This window comes from Elgaria multicarinata, chromosome 22 (genome assembly GCF_023053635.1).
Source record: "Elgaria multicarinata webbii isolate HBS135686 ecotype San Diego chromosome 22, rElgMul1.1.pri, whole genome shotgun sequence".
Lineage (NCBI taxonomy): Eukaryota > Metazoa > Chordata > Lepidosauria > Squamata > Anguidae > Elgaria > Elgaria multicarinata.
Genome location: NC_086192.1, coordinates 1,062,342 through 1,081,993, shown reverse-complemented (window position 1 = coordinate 1,081,993; position 19,652 = coordinate 1,062,342). Strand labels below are relative to the sequence as shown.

General features: G+C 49.3%; 1 protein-coding gene across 2 annotated transcripts in view; it reads right to left on the bottom strand.

Moving 5' to 3' along the window:
• FOXN1 (forkhead box N1) overlaps positions 1-19,652 on the bottom strand; it is a 43,782-nt gene that overhangs the window by 15,869 nt on the left and 8,261 nt on the right. For both annotated transcript variants that reach the window (XM_063146634.1, XM_063146633.1), the window contains exons 2-4: positions 4,224-4,343; positions 2,221-2,718; positions 869-976 (exon numbers count right to left, since the gene is read on the bottom strand). In XM_063146634.1, the coding sequence (XP_063002704.1) occupies positions 869-976; positions 2,221-2,718; positions 4,224-4,322 (705 nt within the window). In that variant the 5' untranslated portion in view covers positions 4,323-4,343. The remainder of the gene's footprint in view (positions 1-868; positions 977-2,220; positions 2,719-4,223; positions 4,344-19,652) is intronic.

The following is a 19,652-nucleotide window of genomic DNA, read 5'->3' as shown; positions in this document are numbered from 1 at the left end:
TAAGGGCAGTACGGTACTGGCTGTTTTATTCTCAATTCCTTTTCTTATAATGCCTAACATGGAGTCTGCCTTCTTTACAGCGGCCGCACACTGGGTGGACATTTTCACGGAGCTGTCCGCCACAACCCCAAGGGCACCGCCAGCTCAGATCCCATTTGGTTATACTTGAAGTTGGTTTTTTTTGCCCCAACGTGCATCACCTCACACTTGCTTACATTGAACCGCATCTGCCATTTGGACGCCGCTCTCCCAGCTTGGAGAGATCCCTTTGGAGCTCTTCTCAATCTCTTTGTGTTTTAACAACCTTAAATAATTTGGTGTCGTCTGCAAACTTGGCCACTTCCCTGCTCACCCCCAATTCCAGATCATTTTTGAACAAGTTGAAAAGAATTGGTCCCAATATACCGATCCCTTTGCGCCCCCCTAATTTACTTCCCTCCATCGGGAGAATCAACCCTTTATTCCTACTCTCTGCTTTCTGTTCTTTAACCCCCATTACTGATCCGTAAGAGGACCTCCCGTGAGTCTACGTTCCCAGCTGCTCTTGCTCCTCCTCTCTCTCATCCTTGTTCCTGCTTCCTACGCAGCAGGCAGAGAGCCAGGAAGCAAAGGGGCTGCAGCACCTCCTGCTCCTCCTTCTCACCACCACCGTTGTCTGGTCCAGAGCGAGAGGTGAACAAGCAGATTGCCACGGGGAAGAGGAGGGGCAGGTCCAGGGGGCTCTCGCTCCTGTGCTCCTGCTGGGGTGGGGCCGTCGGCCATGCCTACCCTTGGTGCGGCCTTACTTGGATAGATCATCAGGGCCAAGGACGACTGGGAATGGGTCATCCTGTTCACGACATGGCGACTGGACGGAAGCCGCCCTTACCTGATGGAAGGGGTGCGAAGGGCAGTACATTTGCGGCACTTGTGGCTGGTAGCAATACAGGCTCGGCTGCTCCTCCAGTGGAGGGGTCTTTAATTTGGCATCTGTGTCCTGAGGGAGGAGAGGAGAAGGGCGTTAGGGGGCCAGGCCAACATAGGAATGTGTCATTCCCCCCCACCCCAAAAGTCATGAGCCTTTGGCTTATTCTTCCAAATCCATGTGTGCCAGCCTTCAAATGAGCTGCTGCTCCCATCATTCCCCGCCGGCCATGCTGTCTAGGGGATGGTGGGAGTTGTAGTTGGGGCAGGGAGACATTTTGCAGCCTTACGCAGATCATTCCAAACCAATAGGAAACGTCTTTTCTTAATCGTAATTGCCGTGCAGGGGAAGATCTTTTTTTGTGGGATTCACAGAATCATAGAATTGTGGAGCTGGAAAGGACCACAAGGGTCATCTAGTCCACATGAGTGAAGGGGAGAGTTAACTCTTCCCTCTTTGGCTCCGATCCCTCCTGAAAATTGCCCCCTGCATGGCCATGAAGCTGAGAAAAACAAACACACATTTCATTGCTCCCGAGAGGCACTCAAGGCTCTGGGGAAGAGAACCGGGGCTGTGAAATATAGATCTGGGACTCTGGGAAACAGATCTGTGGCACAGGCCTTGCAGGCCAAGGCCAAGCAACACCGCTGCTCATCGTTTGCCACTTTCTCTTGCCTGGGGAGAGACCTTGCATCTTGGCTCTCTGGCGCTCACCAGAGTGAACCGGTTCCTCCTCATTTGAAGCCAGAATTGGCAGGACAATGAAACGTTTATGTAGATGCTCCTTTTCTTCCCTTTCACTCCATGCAGAACAGGAGTGCTCTTAAGGCGGGCTTGCCAATCCAGAGCAGGCTCTTACTGTTAGACCTCTAATTAAGGCAGCAAGTGGTTCAAAATGTCTTAATTAATGTGTTTAGCACACCCGGTCCCGTCCCCCCTTCTCTTTTTCGTCCGCTGGCCTACAGAAAGAAGGACAGAAAATTAAACTGGAAGAACAGCCCGATGGGTGTGTGTGTGAACATAGTGTTCTGGAACAATCCCCTTGAAATAGCTTTGGGAGCCACACTGTTTTTGCATGCAGGAGTTCCCCTGTTCATGCACCACCACCTCCAGCTAGAAAGATTTACGTCCGATCGACACTATTGCTTTAAAGCGCTTTATAAAGTGCTTTAAAGCAGTAGTGTAGATATGTGTCAGGTCAGGGGGGAGAAGGTCTGCTTCCTGGGACTTCTTCCTCAAGACCCAGGAAGGCGTGCCAGTCAGAAGAGCTGAACGGGCACCTGTGGTCTGTCTCGAACAGAAAAGAAAAATCTCACCATCGCTTGGGAATGATGTTCTGGCCCCGGGTCGTTGTATTGAAGGCTGTTGCACCAGGCGGGCTCAGAGGAGTGGTTCGGAACGTGGGTGATGTACATCTCCGCCTCTCCGGTCACCGTCGGCCTGGCCATCTCCACGAAGTCGCCCATGCTGGCCGCCTTGAAGGGGTGTCCATCCACCTGCAGGTGAGCTTCGGAGAAGGCCTCCTCCGTGAACTGCCTCTTGTAAGGGTGGAAGGGGGTTCGGACGCTGTTCTTGAGGAATCTGCCGCAGCTCCCCGCAGTGCCGTCCTCGTAGCTGTACTGCCGGAATTTCTCACTCACGGAAGGGATCTTGTAGGTGTCCTTCTCGGCGTGGTGGCCTTGGCCAGCAGGAAACCTCCCATAGATTTGATCCGGAGGGGGCGAAGAGGGGCTGGAGCTCTGGGAAGATTCGGAATTGGTCCTTCCAGTCCCGCTCTCTCTGTCATAGGACTGGCAGCAGAAACCAGGACTTTCCTGCAAGCCAACCCATACATGTCAAGTCTTTTTTTGGGGGGGCGGGGTTGGAGGTTGTCTCCAGGAGCTGGTCCCTTTTGTGTGTGTGTGTGGGTCTGCTCTGAGCCTTTTGTGTGTGTGGGTCTGCTCTGAGCATTTCAATTTGGCCAAGCATCTCTCCTAGGAGTCTTGAAAGCCGGTTTTTGATACAGATGAACACCTCTCGTAGTTCGTGCCTAGCATGGCTTTCCTCAACATTGCATCCTCCGAATGTTTTGGATGACAACTCCCAGTGCCCCTGATCATTGGCCAGGCTAGCTGAGGAAGATGGGAGTTGAAGTCCAAACAACCTGGAGGGGAGAGGGGACCTTCTGCCTGGCATGCAGAAGTTTGCTGGTTGAATCCCTGGCATTTCCTGTTGAAAAGGGATTTCGGGTAACAGGGGGACGCAAATGACCCTTCCTCAACTGAGCCCCTGGGGAGCCCCTGCCCGTCACTGGGGTAAATGGGCCCCGGGTCGGACCTTGTACAGAGCAGCTCCTGGTGACCCTCTTATGGCTAAGGTTTAGAAATTAAGCAATGAGATTTCACTCGATGGCCGTATAGGCCCCTTCCAACTCTACTATTCTATGATTCTATGATTTTATTTCTAACCTGCCTTTTCATGCAAGACTGAAAATATGGAAAGAGAGGGTGTGGGGGCACGAGAGAGAGCCCTCCCCTCTCTGCTATCTAGAGCCAGGAGTCAGGATTACATTCAATGACACAGATAGGCAGAATTGCAGCGCAGACTGAAGAAAGTACTTCATACAAAGAAGTAAGGAATGTGGTATTTATAGTTTGGCAATGCTCTTATTAGGACCAGTCCAAATGCTGCCAAAGTATGCAAGCTTCTGAGTTCTCCAGAGCTCTTTGTCAGGCATAAAACACAGGGGGTGGAAGAAGAAATAGAAATGTCCCCAAATTGGGCCTGAAGTTGCAGCCACGTGGTCTGAAATCTTAGACCTGGTCTCAAAAGGGAGATTTGGTGACCAAAAGAATGAGTCAGTGGTAGGTGTGGCAGGTCTCAGCCAGACAAAACGTTCTGGAGAACTCGAAAGCTGGCACACTTGTGTGGCATTTGGGCTGCTCCTAATACCAGCATTGCCCAACTGGGTTGGGTTGGGTTTTATTTAGTGTGGAAAGATCCCATCAGTCCACATTCTGTTCCAATCAGTCGCTGTGGGCCCAGCGGTGTCTTGTTTGGGGTTGTATGTCCTTTGGTCTGCCTGCAGACGGTGCTGGCTGGAGAAAGGAGATAAATAGCAGTGTGGTATAGTGGTTAGAGTGTTGGACTGGTACTCAGGAGATCTGGGTTTGAGTCTCCACCCAACTGTGAAGTTCACTGGGTGACTCTGTGCCTCACCTACCTTGCAGGGTTGTTTTGTTGGATAAATAGGGAGAGGACCATGAAAGCAGCCTTGAGTTCCTTGCAAGAGGAAAAAATATGGGATATAAAGGTAAAAAAGTTATAATAAATGTCTTACTTGCTGGATGGGGGAGCCTGAGTCTTCGTGGCTCTGCATTTCCAGAGGATCCGAGGAAGAAAACGTAATTTGGGTTTGATCTTGGAGCAATGACACCATCACCAACCCGAAACAGGAATCCTGTTGCAACAGATCCAAAAACAACAGCGACGCGGTCTGGGTAGGAAGACAAAAACGAGGCAGGCCTACTTTGAACAGGGGCAGGTGGGATCTCTCCCTTGCAGGGAATGACTCCAGGGTTTCACAGGGTGCCCCAGAATCCCTTTGGGCCCTGATCCAGAGAAAGCAAGTCGCGTGTGAGCCTCATTGAAATCAATGGGACCATAGCGCCGTGACTAGCTTGCCCGATCAATTTCAATGGACAGGCTCCTCTTACCTCATTTTCTGGAGGCCGGGGTCTTCTCCCTCCAGTTTCTAAGGAAGCCTTCCCCAACCTGGAGGCCTCCAGATGTGCTAGACTACAAACCCCCATCTTCCCCAGCCAGCACGGCCAAAGGACCAGATGGCTGGGGGATGATAGGCGTTGTATTCCAACACATCTGGAAGTGGGGACAGGTTGGTTAAGGCGGTTCTAAGGGCTCACACCAGAGACTTCCAGCTTAGGATTCAGGGGAACTCATTGCATACATGTGGACCCGTGGCCGATCCACACAGGGGCAACGTGGCAGGAGTGGCAGACGGCCCTCCTGGAAGGAAAAACTACCTTCCCCTCTTGTTGGCCTTGCTTGGCTTTCCCTCCCCTTATCATCTCCTCCCTGGTCAATATACAGATTACAAGCGCTTTGCTTTCAGAGACCTTTCTCTCTCTTTCTTTCCTCCCTTCCCTTTCGGAGACAACCTACAGGAGGACCAAACCCAAATACTCCTCGCATTTTACCAGACGCTCTTCCCTGAGTAAAACGTAGCCGTCCAGTTAATATCAAACACCAAATCCTCACAATAAGATCAGCTTAGCAAACCAAGGCAAAATGAGGATGAAGGAAATACTGCACAAAAGAGGACACAGAGAAGGCAGCAGCAGTGCTAATGGGCTTATGTCAGCAGAGGGTGGAAGGGAGGGCCATCACTACGTGGTAGAGGCCTTGCTTTGGGAGAAGAAGGTCTCCTCCCAGGGGAACTTCTCCAGGAGGAGATTACTCCTACCTGAAAGGCAAAAGAATCCTGCCTGAAACCCTGGGGAGCCATGGTGGCTGCCAGTCAGTGTGGACAATACTGGGCTGGGTGGACGCAGGGTCTGATGGATGAACCCAGGGAAGGTTTCAGCTGAACATTAGCAGAAACATTTTGGCCGTGAGAGCAGTTTGACCACGGAACCAATGAACGAAGAGGCCTTGAAGCGATGGTTGCTGGCGATGCCCCCCCTACAATTCTATGATTCCAGGAAACAGATCCAAGGAGTGCCCACCTACCCCTCCACTCAGCCTCTCAAAAACCCCAAACCCAAATAAGTAACACCTCCATTTATTCTTTTAACACCTAGGTTTAATTTACTTCCTCTCTGTTGACATCTGGGCTTTGTTGAGGCTGCTTATGGTTTAAAGGATCAGGTACACTGATGGCTAATAATAATAATAATAATAATAATAATAATAATAATAGGGGTGGATGAGCCTTACAAATGTGGTTGATCCTACAGCGGGTCCGAGGAGAGTCTCCCATAAGCACATAGCTCCAGCATTCATGCTTTGTGAGGTTCTAACATCCTTCTTTTCTTGTCGCATGGATAATGGTGTGGGTTAGCCACTATTTATACAGCGCCTTCACTGTAAACAGCAAGATGGCAGGAGAAATCATATAAATTCCCTGTGGAAAACCCCTCCATGCCAAATTTGGGCAAGTGAGAGGGGTGGTGGTGGATGCCATGGCTATCTTCAAGGCTAAGCCTGCAGGCTTCCGGGCTCAAGTTACAGGAAGCCAGATTCCAGTTGGACATCAGGAAAAACTTCCTGGCTGTTAGAGCAGTACGACAATGGGACCAGTTACCTAGGGAGGTTGTGGGCTCTCCCACACTAGAGGCCTTCAAGAGGCAGCTGGACAACCATCTGTCAGGGATGCTTTAGGGTGGATTCCTGCATTGAGCAGGGGGTTGGACTTGATGGCCTTGTAGGCCCCTTCCAACTCTGCTATTCTATGATTCTGTGATTCTAGGGTGTGCAAGAGATACAACTGTGTATGTGTGTACAGGACACAGAAGTGTGTCATTGTCACCAGACAACACATTCCTTGTTTGCTGGATCAGTGACTCAAGTAAACTCACCACTACGTGTCCTCACCAACTTTGCACCCAAAGAGTTAATCAGTGCAAGTGTCAGGCTCATAGATCAGCATTTGATTAAACAAAGATGCAACACTGTAAAAAATAAAATATTTCACCATCACCCCCTGCCCCAAAAAACACTTGACATCTCTTTTGTAGTTCAAAGTGGGGGGAAAACTGATGTTTTATGATGAGTAAGTTCTGCTGAAATGTTCACTGCCCAGGGGGGATTAGCAATGTATTGAAGAGCGGAAACAAAATGTAAAGGCCCCAGGTTTTTTTCTGTGGTGGTGGTGGGGAGGTGTGAGGGGAGCACATTCCAAGCAGAAAATGTTTGCAGGTGCCTCTTGGGATCTGGAGGTGCCGGGGGTGGGGGGGACTTGGCTCTGCTTGCCACTAGAGGTGGGAAATGACTCCTGTGGGTAAGAAGTGTGTGTGTGAGAGAGAGGGTTTTTTAATCATATTGTATCAAAGTAGAGATAAAAAATAATAATCCAGCACTAAGGCCCCCTTTTTCTGTTTCAAAAAAAGGAAAGATTTACAGGGAATTTACAATCACTTGTTTGGCCAACGTTGGGAAAAAGAAAGATGGCAGGCCTCTGGTTGAATCCCACAGCGGGGCAGGGAGACATTTTTCGCCCCCTCTCACAATGTTAGAACCCAGTGGGGTGACCCAAAGAGGGTGAATGGCAGGAGATTTGGGACAGATACAAAAGGACTTCTTTACTCAGCATGTAGCTAAACTATGGAGCCTGCGGCCACAAGACCCAGCCACGGCTGCCAAGATGAACAGCATTAAAAGGAGATTAGACAAATGTGTGGAGGAGAAGGTTATCAGTGGCTACTAGCCATGGTGGCTATCTGTTGCCTCCTGCTTTAGGGACCCTGCTGTCCACGGTGCCAACTGCAGACGTTGAACGTTAAGGCTACTGTTGCTCTTTCTCCTTGTGTCTCTTTAGCTTTAACCCAGACGTGGACCGGAGAACCCAGCAAAGAGAGGACTGTGTTCAAATAGAGGACTGTCTTCTACCAAATCGGAAAGCCGGACACCCTAAAGGCAGGTTTGCACACCACAGTGCTGCTTTCTGGATTCCAAACGCCAGCATTCTGTTTTTGTTCTAAAGACGCAAAGGTGATCTACAGTTGTGCACCCTCAGTTATCGCCCTCCTCACATGTGGGTCTATGAAATGGCCCTGGGCCCATCTGCCACTGACCCAGGCTCAGAGGTTTCCTGGATTTACTATCAGAGAAACTTTCGACAGGGGTCTGATGGTGAACCGGAGATGCTCACTGCAAAGGGACCCATCCAGCCCCAGACGATGCCCCCTTCCATTTGGCCCTGGTATGTCGTTTTGCTGTCACGGATGTCGAGGTGTAACTTCACTGGAGAGGAAAAAGGCAAGGCTCATTGAGTTTGCGGTGACGAGGACCGGAGGCCAGGATGACAGTCAGGGCTGAGGTGGGCTCAGGAGACCAACAATGGGACCTTTGTTTAGAGAAGCGATGGTCTCTGAGGCGCAGCTGAAATGGCTCCTCCAAACCCCCACGTCTCCGTTGCGCTCTGCAAATGATGCGTGACCCTCCTCGGTTTCCCATCGGATCATTTATCTAGTTCATTTTTAAGATCTTTTTTGGGGTGAGGAAGGCGAGAAGGCCGTCACCTCTGCTGAGTCGGGAGTAGCAGCCACGGCCAGGCAATTAGCTTTGCGTGACTGACAGCCGCTGGCAGGCAGAGCAGGGTCACAATGAGGCCTGGCTGTGCCCTCCCCCTCCTGGTTTTCAGAGGGCCACTCTGCCTGCCCACGACTCCGATTGCCAGAGCTGGCGCGAGGCTGCTGGAGTGCTCCACTTGCAGCCGGCTGCCAGGTGCTGCTACTGTACCTGCCTCCTGCACCCCGGAGGCTGAGCTCAGCTTTCACTGGAGGGAGGCGGATTTGGATGATCCCCAATTCGTAATTCATTCCCTGCGCTACACGCCTGAAGGAGCTGCGTGATCCCCGTTTGACACCGGCTTTTGTGATCCTCTCCTTTCTTCTCCACCCCTTCCCCAAAGCAGTAAATCATCTCTCCCCCCTCCCTCCCTTTCTTTGATTCATTCTGATGCCTCTCTGTACAAGAAAGAAGCAGGTAGACGAAAGAGAGTTATGGGTTCACAGAAGCTTTATTGGGTTCAAGCAATGAGTCTGGGTTGAGTCCGAGATGAGCATGGGTTGTTGTTGAACTGTGGCTGGTGGCTGGATCACGGCTTGTTGTGTTGTGCGAACCTGGCCGTGCTAACAAACCATAGTTGGTTAATCATGAACATGCCACAAAAAGAATCCATGTTTTGTGGTTGGATTACAAACTGTGGGTTGTTTGCAGTTAACCAGCTATGGTTTGTTAGCATGGCTTGTTCACACATCACAGCAACCCACGATTCAACAACAAGCCGCACTCAACCCATGCTCTGGCTTGTCATATTGTAGGAACTGACCTGGTTCACACAAAATGCTAACCAATGATATATTTAACCCATAGTTTGTTGCCCTACCCAGGGTTTGTCTGGCAGATGATCACACAAACTGTGGTTTGTTTTCTCCATTCCCAAGTTGTTGGTTCTCTCCTCCTTTGCCTACTCCTTCCCTGTATCCCAAGTGCCTTTGTGATGCTGTTCTACTAAGCATGTAGAGCTGAAGATCCTTTTTTTTCACTCCTCTTGCTTGCCATCTCTGTAGCCTGGCAAAACAACCTGAGAACTCACGGTTCTCAGTCCCAATGTAATGACAACCTATGATTTAAAAGACTCAGAATTCACAACCCAACAACAAATGATGGGTTCTCTTTCTGGGTTGTTTGTGGTTAATAAACCATGGCTTGTCACCCTGGCTGGGTTCACACATCACGGCAATCAAGATTCCAACAACCCATAGATTAAATAAACCGTGGGTAAGCATTATGTGCAAACCAGGTCACTGAGCCACCTCCACCGCACCACAGTTCTTTCACAGCCGCCCCCTCTGAACCTCACCACTTCAGTGGACAAGCAGGAAAATATCTGGATTGGATCATCCAAAAAACAAAGGCCGAGGCACAGGCCATACGGAAAATCCCCAAAGCTGTATGTTGCGCGATATGGATTTTGGAATCATAACCATTGTTGTTATTGTTATTATTATAGTTCTTGTTGTTGTTGTTGTTGTTGTTGTTGTTGTTGTTGTTGTTGTTGTTGTTATTATTATTATTACTACAGTTATTATTATATCCCTCCTTTTTTCCTCATGGAAGGAAGCCAAGGGCTTTTTAATGATCCTCCTCCTCCTCCTCTTCTCCATTTTATCCTCAACAACCCTGGGAGGTAGGTTTGAATGAGAGTCAGGGACTGGCCCAAAGTCACTCACTGAGTTTCATGGCCACGTGGGAACTAGAACCCAGATCTCCCCAGTCCAACACCCTAACCACTGCAGCACGCTGGCTCTGTTGTTGTTATTATATGTCCAAATAGCCCCCCCCCCATTTTCCCCATGGACACGCGCACTCAAAAGAGGCACACAAGGAACGCAACTGAGCAATCGCCATCTTGCAGCCCAACAAAACCCTCCTATCCAGTCCTTGATGACCAGGGCTCTCGTGTCCAAGCCTGCTGAGGAAAAAAATCCCACTGAGGCCAATGGGGGTTACTCCCATGAGCGTGCGCAGGATCACAGCCTTTCAAGTCAACTACACAGCCAGACAACCACCCCGTTGCTATGTCCGTGGCCTCTGAAGAAACCCAGTAAGGGAAGAAGCGAAGCCTCAGATGTGGTGCGTTTAACTGGAAAAGCCCAAATACGAAAGAAGATTTCGCTCGTCCATTGTGGGGAGGGTCCTAGCTCAGTGCTTTGCAGGCAGAAGATCCCTGGTTTGGTAGCTGGCACAATCTCCAGCCAGGGCTGGGAAGGAATCCTGCCTGAATCCCCCAAGAGCCACAGCTTCCAGTCAGTGCTGACAATACTGGCCTAGCTGGACCAAGAGTCGGACCCAGGATAAACAGCTTCCGATGTTCCTACGAGATGCCAGGGATTGAACCCGGGACATGATCCATGCAAAGCAGATGTTCCCCCTGCTGAGCTCCAGTCCCTGCCCAAAGGGCCGCTAGAGGTCACGGCCTTATCCTGAATCAAAACCTTTGCCCGTCTTCTCGGCCCCAGCCTTCCCCAACCTGCCGCCTTCCAGACGTTTTGGACTATAGCTCTCATCATCCTCCAGACTGAAGGGCCAAAAGTCAGGGATAACGGAAGCTGCAATCCAAAAAACATGTAGGACACCCCCCCCCCCAAATTAGGAAATGCCTTTGCATCAGTGACTCTCTGGGGGTTTGAAGCAGGCGTTTTCCCAGAGATGCTCAGAGACCTTCTGCCTGCAAAACACTGAACTATGGATCCTCCCTGTAACAAGGGAGAGGGCCTTTTCAGTGGTGGCCCCCCAATTATGGAATGATCTCCCTGGTGAGGCTCGCCTGGCGCCAACACTGTTATCTTTTCGGCGCCAGGTCAAGACTTTTCTCTTCTTCCAGGCATTCAACAGCATTTCACAGCGCTAAGTTTTGTTCTGTTTTAACGGACCCCAGAACTGTTGTTTTTAAAATGGATACCGTTGTTTTTATACTGTTGTTTTTATGTTTTTGATAGTTTAAAATTTTGTATACTTTTTAATGCTCACTGTTTTTAACTGCTGTAAACCGCCCAGAGAGCTTCGGCTATGGGGTGGTATATAAATGCAATAAATAAAATAAAATAAATAAATACTACTAAATAAATAAAATAAATAAATACTACTACTAAATAAATACTATCAGGCCGTTCTATCTGTCTGGCGCACTGTTGCTGACTCCGACTGAGAGCGTCTGTCCAAGGATTTAGGCTGAGGATGGTCCGATCATGTGCTATCTGATCGGGTTTTTGTTTGTTTGTTTAACGGCACGTTCCACTAGAACCCTGCAGAGAGGAGGAAGCACCTCCACTTTTTGCTGCAAGCCTCTCTTGCCGTTTCTCAAATCGCCCAGACGGCTTTTAAGTCATCGGAGGAGGAGAGGCTCGTTGCAAAGTCAAGGGAGACGGCATCTCCAACAGCAGCGCGTAATGGGGCAGATCTTCAGCACGGGGACGGGTGTGTCCCAAGCGGATCCCTGCCTTCATCTGGACAAAGCTGGGGTTTGACATGAGGAGCAGACGTGCCCGATTTTGAATGAAAAGCTAACAGGTGGAGAGCAAGCCCAGAAGAGCCTTCTCTGCCGTGTGTTGTGTCAAATTTTGCCCTGAGCTGTAAGGACCAGCTTTGACGGCAGAATGCAAGACACAGGCCTCCCCCCCCCCTCTCTGTTGCTGCCCAACCAGACTATCTTCTACCCATGGCTCCAACGGAAGAATGTGGCTGCCAGTGTGGTTTGAGATAGGGTAGCCAGCCTTGTGTGATCAGCGTGGGAGGCACCACGAGGGGAGAGATAAAGATTTCTTGGCAGAAACATGAGAGGCCACGGTGATTGCTCCGCAACTCTTTCTCTTTGCATCAGCAGGGATGGCTTTGCATGACCTCGGTGCTGCTGCTCACCCCAAATAATAGATAGGTAAACTGGAGAAGGCGCGATGGGGCATCTCCCTTTGAGCATTCTAGGGCAGGGTTCCAGGGCCTGAGTCAGCTGCTGGGTGGGGATGGCCTGCTAGCAGCACTCAGCAGTGTAGATTAGAATGCCTCCAATTTTCTCAGTCAAACCACTTTAAACTCACCAAGCCTTCCGATTTCCTGAGTCAAAGTGCTTAAAACTCTGTAAAGTCTCCAATTTCCTGAGTCAAGCCTCTTTAAATTCTGTTCCTCTCCTCTGAGAGTGCCTCAGATTTAGTGATGCACAAGCAGCTACCAACTCTAAACAATACACATCTGGATTCCAGGAGCTGGGGAACATGGGCGGGAGGGTGCTGTTGCCCTCATGCCCTACATGTGCACTTCCCAGAAGGGAGCTGATTGGCTACCATGGCAACAAGTTATTGGCCTACGTGGCCTTCTGTTATGAGCCAGCAAGGCTCTTTTATATTCCTCGCTCCATCCGCCTCCAAATAGAAATTGGCAATTAGCAGGAGGGCCAGTCAACCTGTCTCAACTGTACAAGACGAGGAACGGGTAGAATAGTTTTACCTGCTGCAGGGACAATGTGGGCAGCCGGGAGGTGTCCTATTAGGCCATGTCATTTTAGCTCTTGCCCTAAAAGGGCAGCAACATCTCTCAAGCATACCTCAGGGACCTATATGCACACCTCTGATGTGTGCCTGCCTGCTCCCTTTAGCTCATCCAATGAGGACTCCCATCTTCCCTGAAGTTAGGACAATCGAGGTTAACATGCAGAGCAGGGCCTTAGCGGTGGTGGGATCCCTATTCTCCAGAACTCTCCAAGAAAGGAAAATGGTGCACTGAAGAGAACACCAGGGGAGCCAGCCAAACCATCAAAGGAAGAGTTGCGCTGGCTCTCTTGAGTTATAAACACATTCTACTATCAGGTGCAAAACATTTGTTGGTTGGTTTGTTAAAGATAGGTGTGCTAGAAGTGCTGTTTCTTGTTAGCTTGAATCAGCCTTCATGGGCATCTCTCTGTCCCTGGCTTTTATGCTATCAGTTCTATAACAGAATCATGGTCTCTTCTTTATCAATTTCAGTATTGTAATTTATTAATAAAGAATTAATGAGGGGTGCCTCTGAGCACAGGAAGAGATCAGACAGATCCAGTCTAGGGAGCATCAGAGCAGAAAACCGGGCTATGAAACCCTGGAGAGCTGCTGCTGCCAGTCAGTGTCAACAACACTGGGCTAGGTGAGTCATTGCTATGACTCCGTATGAGGCTGCTTCTGGTGTTCATATTTAAACCAGCCCTTTATTTAGAACAATGAGGACTAGAATGTTATTTTATTTTGAAAGGGACAGCTGTGTAGCTGAGAGATAGAATGCCTGCATTAGGGTGACCCTATGAAAAGGAGGACAGGGCTCCTGTATCTTTAACAGTTGCATAGTAAAGGGAATTTCAGCAGGTGTCATTTGTATATATGGGGAACCTGGGGAAATTCCTTCTTCATCACCACAGTTAAAGCTGCAGGTGCCCTGCCCTCTTTTAAATCTGGTCACTCTAGCATAGCTCCTGCTGTGATGAAGAGGGGATTTCACCAGGTTCTCCATATATACAAATGAGACCTGCTGAAATTCCCTTTTCTATGCAACTGTTAAAGATGCAGGAGCCCTGTCCTCCTTTCCATAGGGTCACCCTAGCCTGCATGGAATGCAGAACCTGGGAAAGACACACACACACACATCTGAGACGCCAGATAGCCCCTGCCGGTTGATGAAGACAATACAGAGTGAGGGTCGGCCTCCGTGCAAATTCGCCTCCGAGGTGGCTTTGTGAGCTCATCCTGGGGCCGTGCCATGTTCCTCCTTTTATGAGGAAGGTGTGTGGGGAGACCCACCCTCATGGTTTCTGTTCCTGGCTGTGGCAGCTTGTTTTATGTTGGGTGTGGTGCCTCTGCAACATTCATCTCGCAGCCCCACCCGTGGCCCCTCCCACTGGGAATCGCCCACAATAAGCTTTGTAATTACCTTTATTTGATCTGCGGGATGGATTTGGGAATTTTTATGTGTACAGCACGGAGCTGAGCAGGGATAAAACCTGACAGGATGAATCAGGGAGCAGCAGAGACAGGGCGGGGAAGAGGGATAGTAAGCAGCCCAAGCTAAACTGACTGGGGGGTAAGCCACAGGTGTGGCACTTCAAACACCATCTTCCCCAGCCAGCCTGGGCAATGGCCGTGTGATGAGATCTGTAGTCCAACACATTTTGGGGTGGCTTTGTCTGTCATATCATAGACTCCCCCCCCCCCAATTTGACGCCTTCCTGATGTTTTGGACTACAATGCCCATCATGACCGACCATTGGCCATGCTGGCGGGGATGGTGGGAGTTGAAGTCCAAAACACCTGGAGGGTGCCGGGGTGGGGAAAGTGGTGCCCATCCCTTGCATAGGCTGAGTATCTATCTCTTATCTATCATCTATCTATCCCATAGAATTTATTGGCCACTTTTATTATAAAATAACCCCAAACCAGAGCACAAAACTAATACTGGCACAGAACCATTTCCAGGGCTCAGTCATGGAAAAGCGTGATGTGTATAAAGGACATGGTGCCCTTGAACATGTGCAGAACGCCTCTCCTCTGCCTCGGCCCTAAGTTGGGCAGGGCACAAGACTTTCCAGAGGACACGTGCAGCCCCCCCCCCCCCCGGTGGGGTTTAGCCTTTTGCCCCAACCTCGCGACACCCAACACCCATCCCTTCACGGTGTTCAGAAGACTCAAACACGGCCTCTGGAGAGGCTCATTTTTATCAAGGCCTCGTCCCTCACAGATGGATGTTTCGAGGCGTGTGACGTAGTAGCCTTGCCTGCCCTTTCCAGTTGCAAATTGGGAGGGGTGGGGAAGGGTTTTTCACATCCACCCCCTGCAACATGTCATCAATTCAAACATCCCCCACTCACATCCTCGGTCGTCATGCCAAAGATCCTGACCCCCCAGACTCATTTTGTCATGCATTGCTGAAAGGAAGCCCAAGCAGCCGCAGCTCAAAGGGTTTTCTGCATTAAACAAAACCCTACGAACATTCACACTTAAAATATATGCATCCCCACCCACCCCGCATCAAATAGGCATTCCCGTACACATTTCCTCCATAAAATACACATTTTCCTACACATTGCTCAACAAAATACAGGGTTTTGTAAGCATTTCCCCATAACATACACATCCTTCTATACAAAATACTCTGAAATGCACCTGACGGTATACATTTCCCCCTAAACTTTACACATTGGTGTATGCATTTTCAAGCCGAGAAACAGTGCTGTAACATTTGAAGAGGTGCCACACTATGATGGTTCATAAAATCATAGAATCATAGAATCGTAGAATTGGAAGGGGCCTCTAAGGCCATCCAGTCCAACCCCCTGCTCAGTGCAGGAATCCACCCTAAAGCATCCCTGACAGATGGTTGACCAGCTAGCTGCCTCTTGAAGGTCTCTAGTGTGGGAGAGCCCACAACCACCCTAGGTCATGGGTTCCACTCCCGTACTGCTCTAACAGTCAGGAAGTTTTTCCTGATGTCCAGCCAGAATCTGGCTTCCTGTAACTTCAGCCCGTTATTCCATGTCCTGCACTCTGGGAGGATTGAGAAGAGATCCAAGCCGCATATTAGTCTGGAAAGTGCAAATTAGGATGTTTTGCTTATAAATACAGACCGAAGGACAGGTACTCCTATTGCTACTCCAGAAGTGGAGGAGATGACAGTGGGATACTTTCTGTCATCACAGGATCGGTGTAGACACCGGGGATATTGTTGTGGGAGGTTGCAACTGGGACCGTGGCAGGATTAAAGCCCCCTTCCCGCCATGCCATCATAGTGATTTGACAAAGTTATTCCCCAGGAACTAATATTCAGAAGCATGCTGCCTTTGATCCCAGAGGCCGCTCTGAGCCCCCAGGCCTTAGCATTAGCCATTCATGGCTTTGTACGCCATGAATTTGTCAGGTCCCCTAGTGTCAGTCACCACATAAGAACATCAGAAGAGCCCTGATGGATCAGACCAAGGTTCCATCTAGCCCAGCACTCTGTTCACACAGGTGCCAACCAGCCATCGGCCGGGGAGCAACAAGGCAGGACATGGTGCAACAGCACATGCCCACCCATGTTCCCCAGCAACTGGTGCACGCAGGCTTTACTGCCTCGGATACCGGAGTTAGCACAAAACCATCAGGGCTAGTAGCCATTGATAGCCTTCCCCTCTGGGAATGTAAGCGGAGCCCTGCTGGATCAGGCCAAGGGTCCATCAATTCCAGCACATGTATTGTCAAACATCTCAGAATAATAACCTCAATGAAGTCCATCAAAGCATGGTTCCTGCTCAATGGGACTGAACGGCCCCTGAATATAACACCAGGATCACCCTATGGTCTCCAAACCACTGTGAAATAGAAAGAGCAACAGATGGGTGGGTGGGTGGGTGTGAAATAGACAGAGATCATTCTATGCTCTCCAAACCATAGTGTGCAATAGATGGAGTTCAGGATCCATGCAGAAAGGTGCTGAGAGGGTTCAGAGTCCTCAGTTAGCCACATCAGCAGCCAAGGACTGTGGCTCAGGGGCAGAGTCCTTGCTTTGCATGAGGACGGTCCCAGGTTCTGGTATCTCCATTTAAAATAGGATGAGGGAGCAGGAGACAGGAAAAAGGTCTTTCTCAGCCTGAGACCCTGGAGATACACTGTCAGTCAGAACAGGCAATACTGGGCTATATGCACCACGGATCTGACCCTGTATAAGGCAGCCTCCTCTGTTCCTAGTGGAGATTGCTACACTTCCTGCATCCCATATCACGTTATATCTCTGCTGTCCTCTCTCTAGGATGCTACCACAAGAGATGAGCAAATCCGCAAAACTGAGGTTCCCTGAATTTCACATAATTCTGACTCACGTCTGTATCAAACTCTGAACTTCGTTTCTTCACATGTAAAATTTGGGCACGTTTCCGTGGACATTCCCCCAGATATACTCCTCGATTCTGTGCACTTTTTGAAACGTCTGCATTTTTCTCCCATTGATCAAAGCATATTTGCCTGCCTTTTTCAAGAGGATGCCCTTTTTTTAAATGTGCATTTTTCAAACGCACAATTTTGTTGTTGTTGTTCTGCAACAAACCCCCTTTTTGTTGTTCTGCGGATTGCATTGGGAATGAATTCTGGTTTTGGTAAATTCTGGTTTAAAAACTGCAAACTGACCCTAATTTCTCGTGCATCCGTAGTTGCCACAACAGGCCTACAGATCCCATGACTTTGGAGGATGCAGTTTTCTCAAAGCCTGTTCATCACTAAAGTGACATTTCCCCCGATACGCCTGTGTCACACCTTTACAAATAACAAAATAAATAGAATTTCCTTCCTGTCCCTAATTAGAGTCAAGCAAATGATTTTTCTTAGCCCTGGGACGGGGGATGTGATAGGAGAGTGTCTCTGCCTACATGCAGAAAGACGTTGCCAATGAAATAAACCCCGTTCCGGGTCCAAATATCAATTCTGTCATGATCTTGCTCCATGCTTCTGTCTCTCACCCTCAGCTACTTCCCCCCTCCCTGTAATGTGGGGAAATTAATATTGTCCTACCTTAGAGGGCTGGCATAAAGATTACCGGGGCAGTTTTTGTGACATGCCTTGAAATATGCTGTATAAATGGTAAAATTATTACCATTTGCTACAGTATCAGCTCAAGGAACCAGGAGGGACATGTGAAGATGAATATGTACCTCTGTGGATGTGCAGAGGGCCTCTTCCCTCAGAACTGCATACACCCAGCTGTGGATCATAGGAGTTGTAGTCCAATTCATCTGGCAGGGCCTCACTTGGGGATGCTCCCCGACAAACATCTAGAAACTTTGCTTACAAATTGCCCTTCTGTCCCAAACCTTGCATTCCTGACTGCGCAGATAGAAAAGACATCATGAGCATAGGCGACACATAATGAATTAACAGGAAATAATGTCTGATGACAGTGGGATTAGCGACTGTCAGAGGGATAAAAGCAAAGCCAGCATGAGCGTGTGTGTTAATTATAGTTCTTGTGTACAGTCTTTGTGGTCAATTTTTGCGTGTGCGCACGCAGTTCAGCTTTAATTGAACTGTCACAGACTGTACTTTTTGCTTTTCCTGGCCCTACTGTTGAATATTCCCGTCCCGCTGTCCGTATCCATGTATACCTGCCTACTGGGCACAAACCTTGCATCTCGTCCGTGGCAGACCATGCCGTGATAGATCGGTTCACCTGTAAGGTTCTACAAGACCCGTCGCACTGTGGTTGCTTTTTCTGCATCGCCCCTGGAAATGGGGATCACAGAGACCACTCAGCTGAGCCTTCACACCCGGTGGCAGGGACCTTGTGCATACCCAGAGGGGTGCAGGGGGTGGCAAAGACAGGATCACCTCTTGTGCCCTGCTCTGACGCGCCCCGGAGACAACTTTAGCAGCCATGTTTGATCGTGGTCCGAGATGAGTCTGTATCGGGTCGTGAGCTGCCCATCTCCAAAATGAAAAATCCATGCTGGTTTTTCAAAATGTTTGCATTTCCCATTGTTACACACTTTCCCTCATGTGCTTTAAACAAAGATCTTTTCCTCCCTACACGATGGTCAAATGCACACATCCTTTGAGTGGCCCAAATTGCATTGCAAACTTCCTAGAGGTGCAAATTGGGAAAATTCTGGCCTGAAAAGAAGTTTTTTTTCTATGCCCAATCTTAAATAAAGTGATCCGTGCCATGAAGCGTAAGTTACTTAAGGATCGTGCCCACCACTGGGCTACCCTGCACATACCTGCATGATTCTCTCTCTCTCTCTCTCTCTCTCTCTCTCTCTCTCCCTCCCTCCCTCCTCTTATCTCTGGGTTTAGCCCTTCATGGGAAAGAAAGAACATTGTGGGAAGAGCCTCAAAGGATGGCTCCGGCGGGTGAGTAAGCAAAGCAGCCTCTCTCAAGAAACTCGCTCCAGGCTGGGGTAGGGAATGTGGTACATTTAAATAGAGTTACAGCCTCTCTTTGTATCTCTTTTCTTCTCCTCTTTTTGATGACTGAAACAACTTTTTCTCCTTAATAAACCCAGAGCAATCGTCAGAGGTGTACGCTCTGCTCTTTTAGAGGGATGTTGCTCCGTGCCCAGCCGTGAGGGATTGGGGCCTGTGCTGGATTTGCCTCACGCGGGGCCCATCCTGATGGGCAAGCTAGAGTGCCGCCGTACCCCAAAATTAAAGAGGGGCTCACACCTGTTGGGGACCCTTGGGAGGCAAAGGCATACCCTCTATACCTCAATCCTGTGTGTGGGGACAGGCCACTCTTTCTCAGTAGTAAAGGAAAGGCACTTTTAACATGCTCTGCAGGAGGTCTTTAATTCCCACCCCCCCAGATATTCAAAGATTCAGTCCAGGGATATGAAACAGATTATGAGAGCATGAGGAAAGCATCTAATATTGTGCATCTGATTCATACTGCATCCAAAATACTTTCTTCAAAGGAAGTAACATCCCCGTGTATTCACTTTGCATAAGTAATTCCACACCTGGATGGGAGTGGCAGACATTGCAAGGCCCGG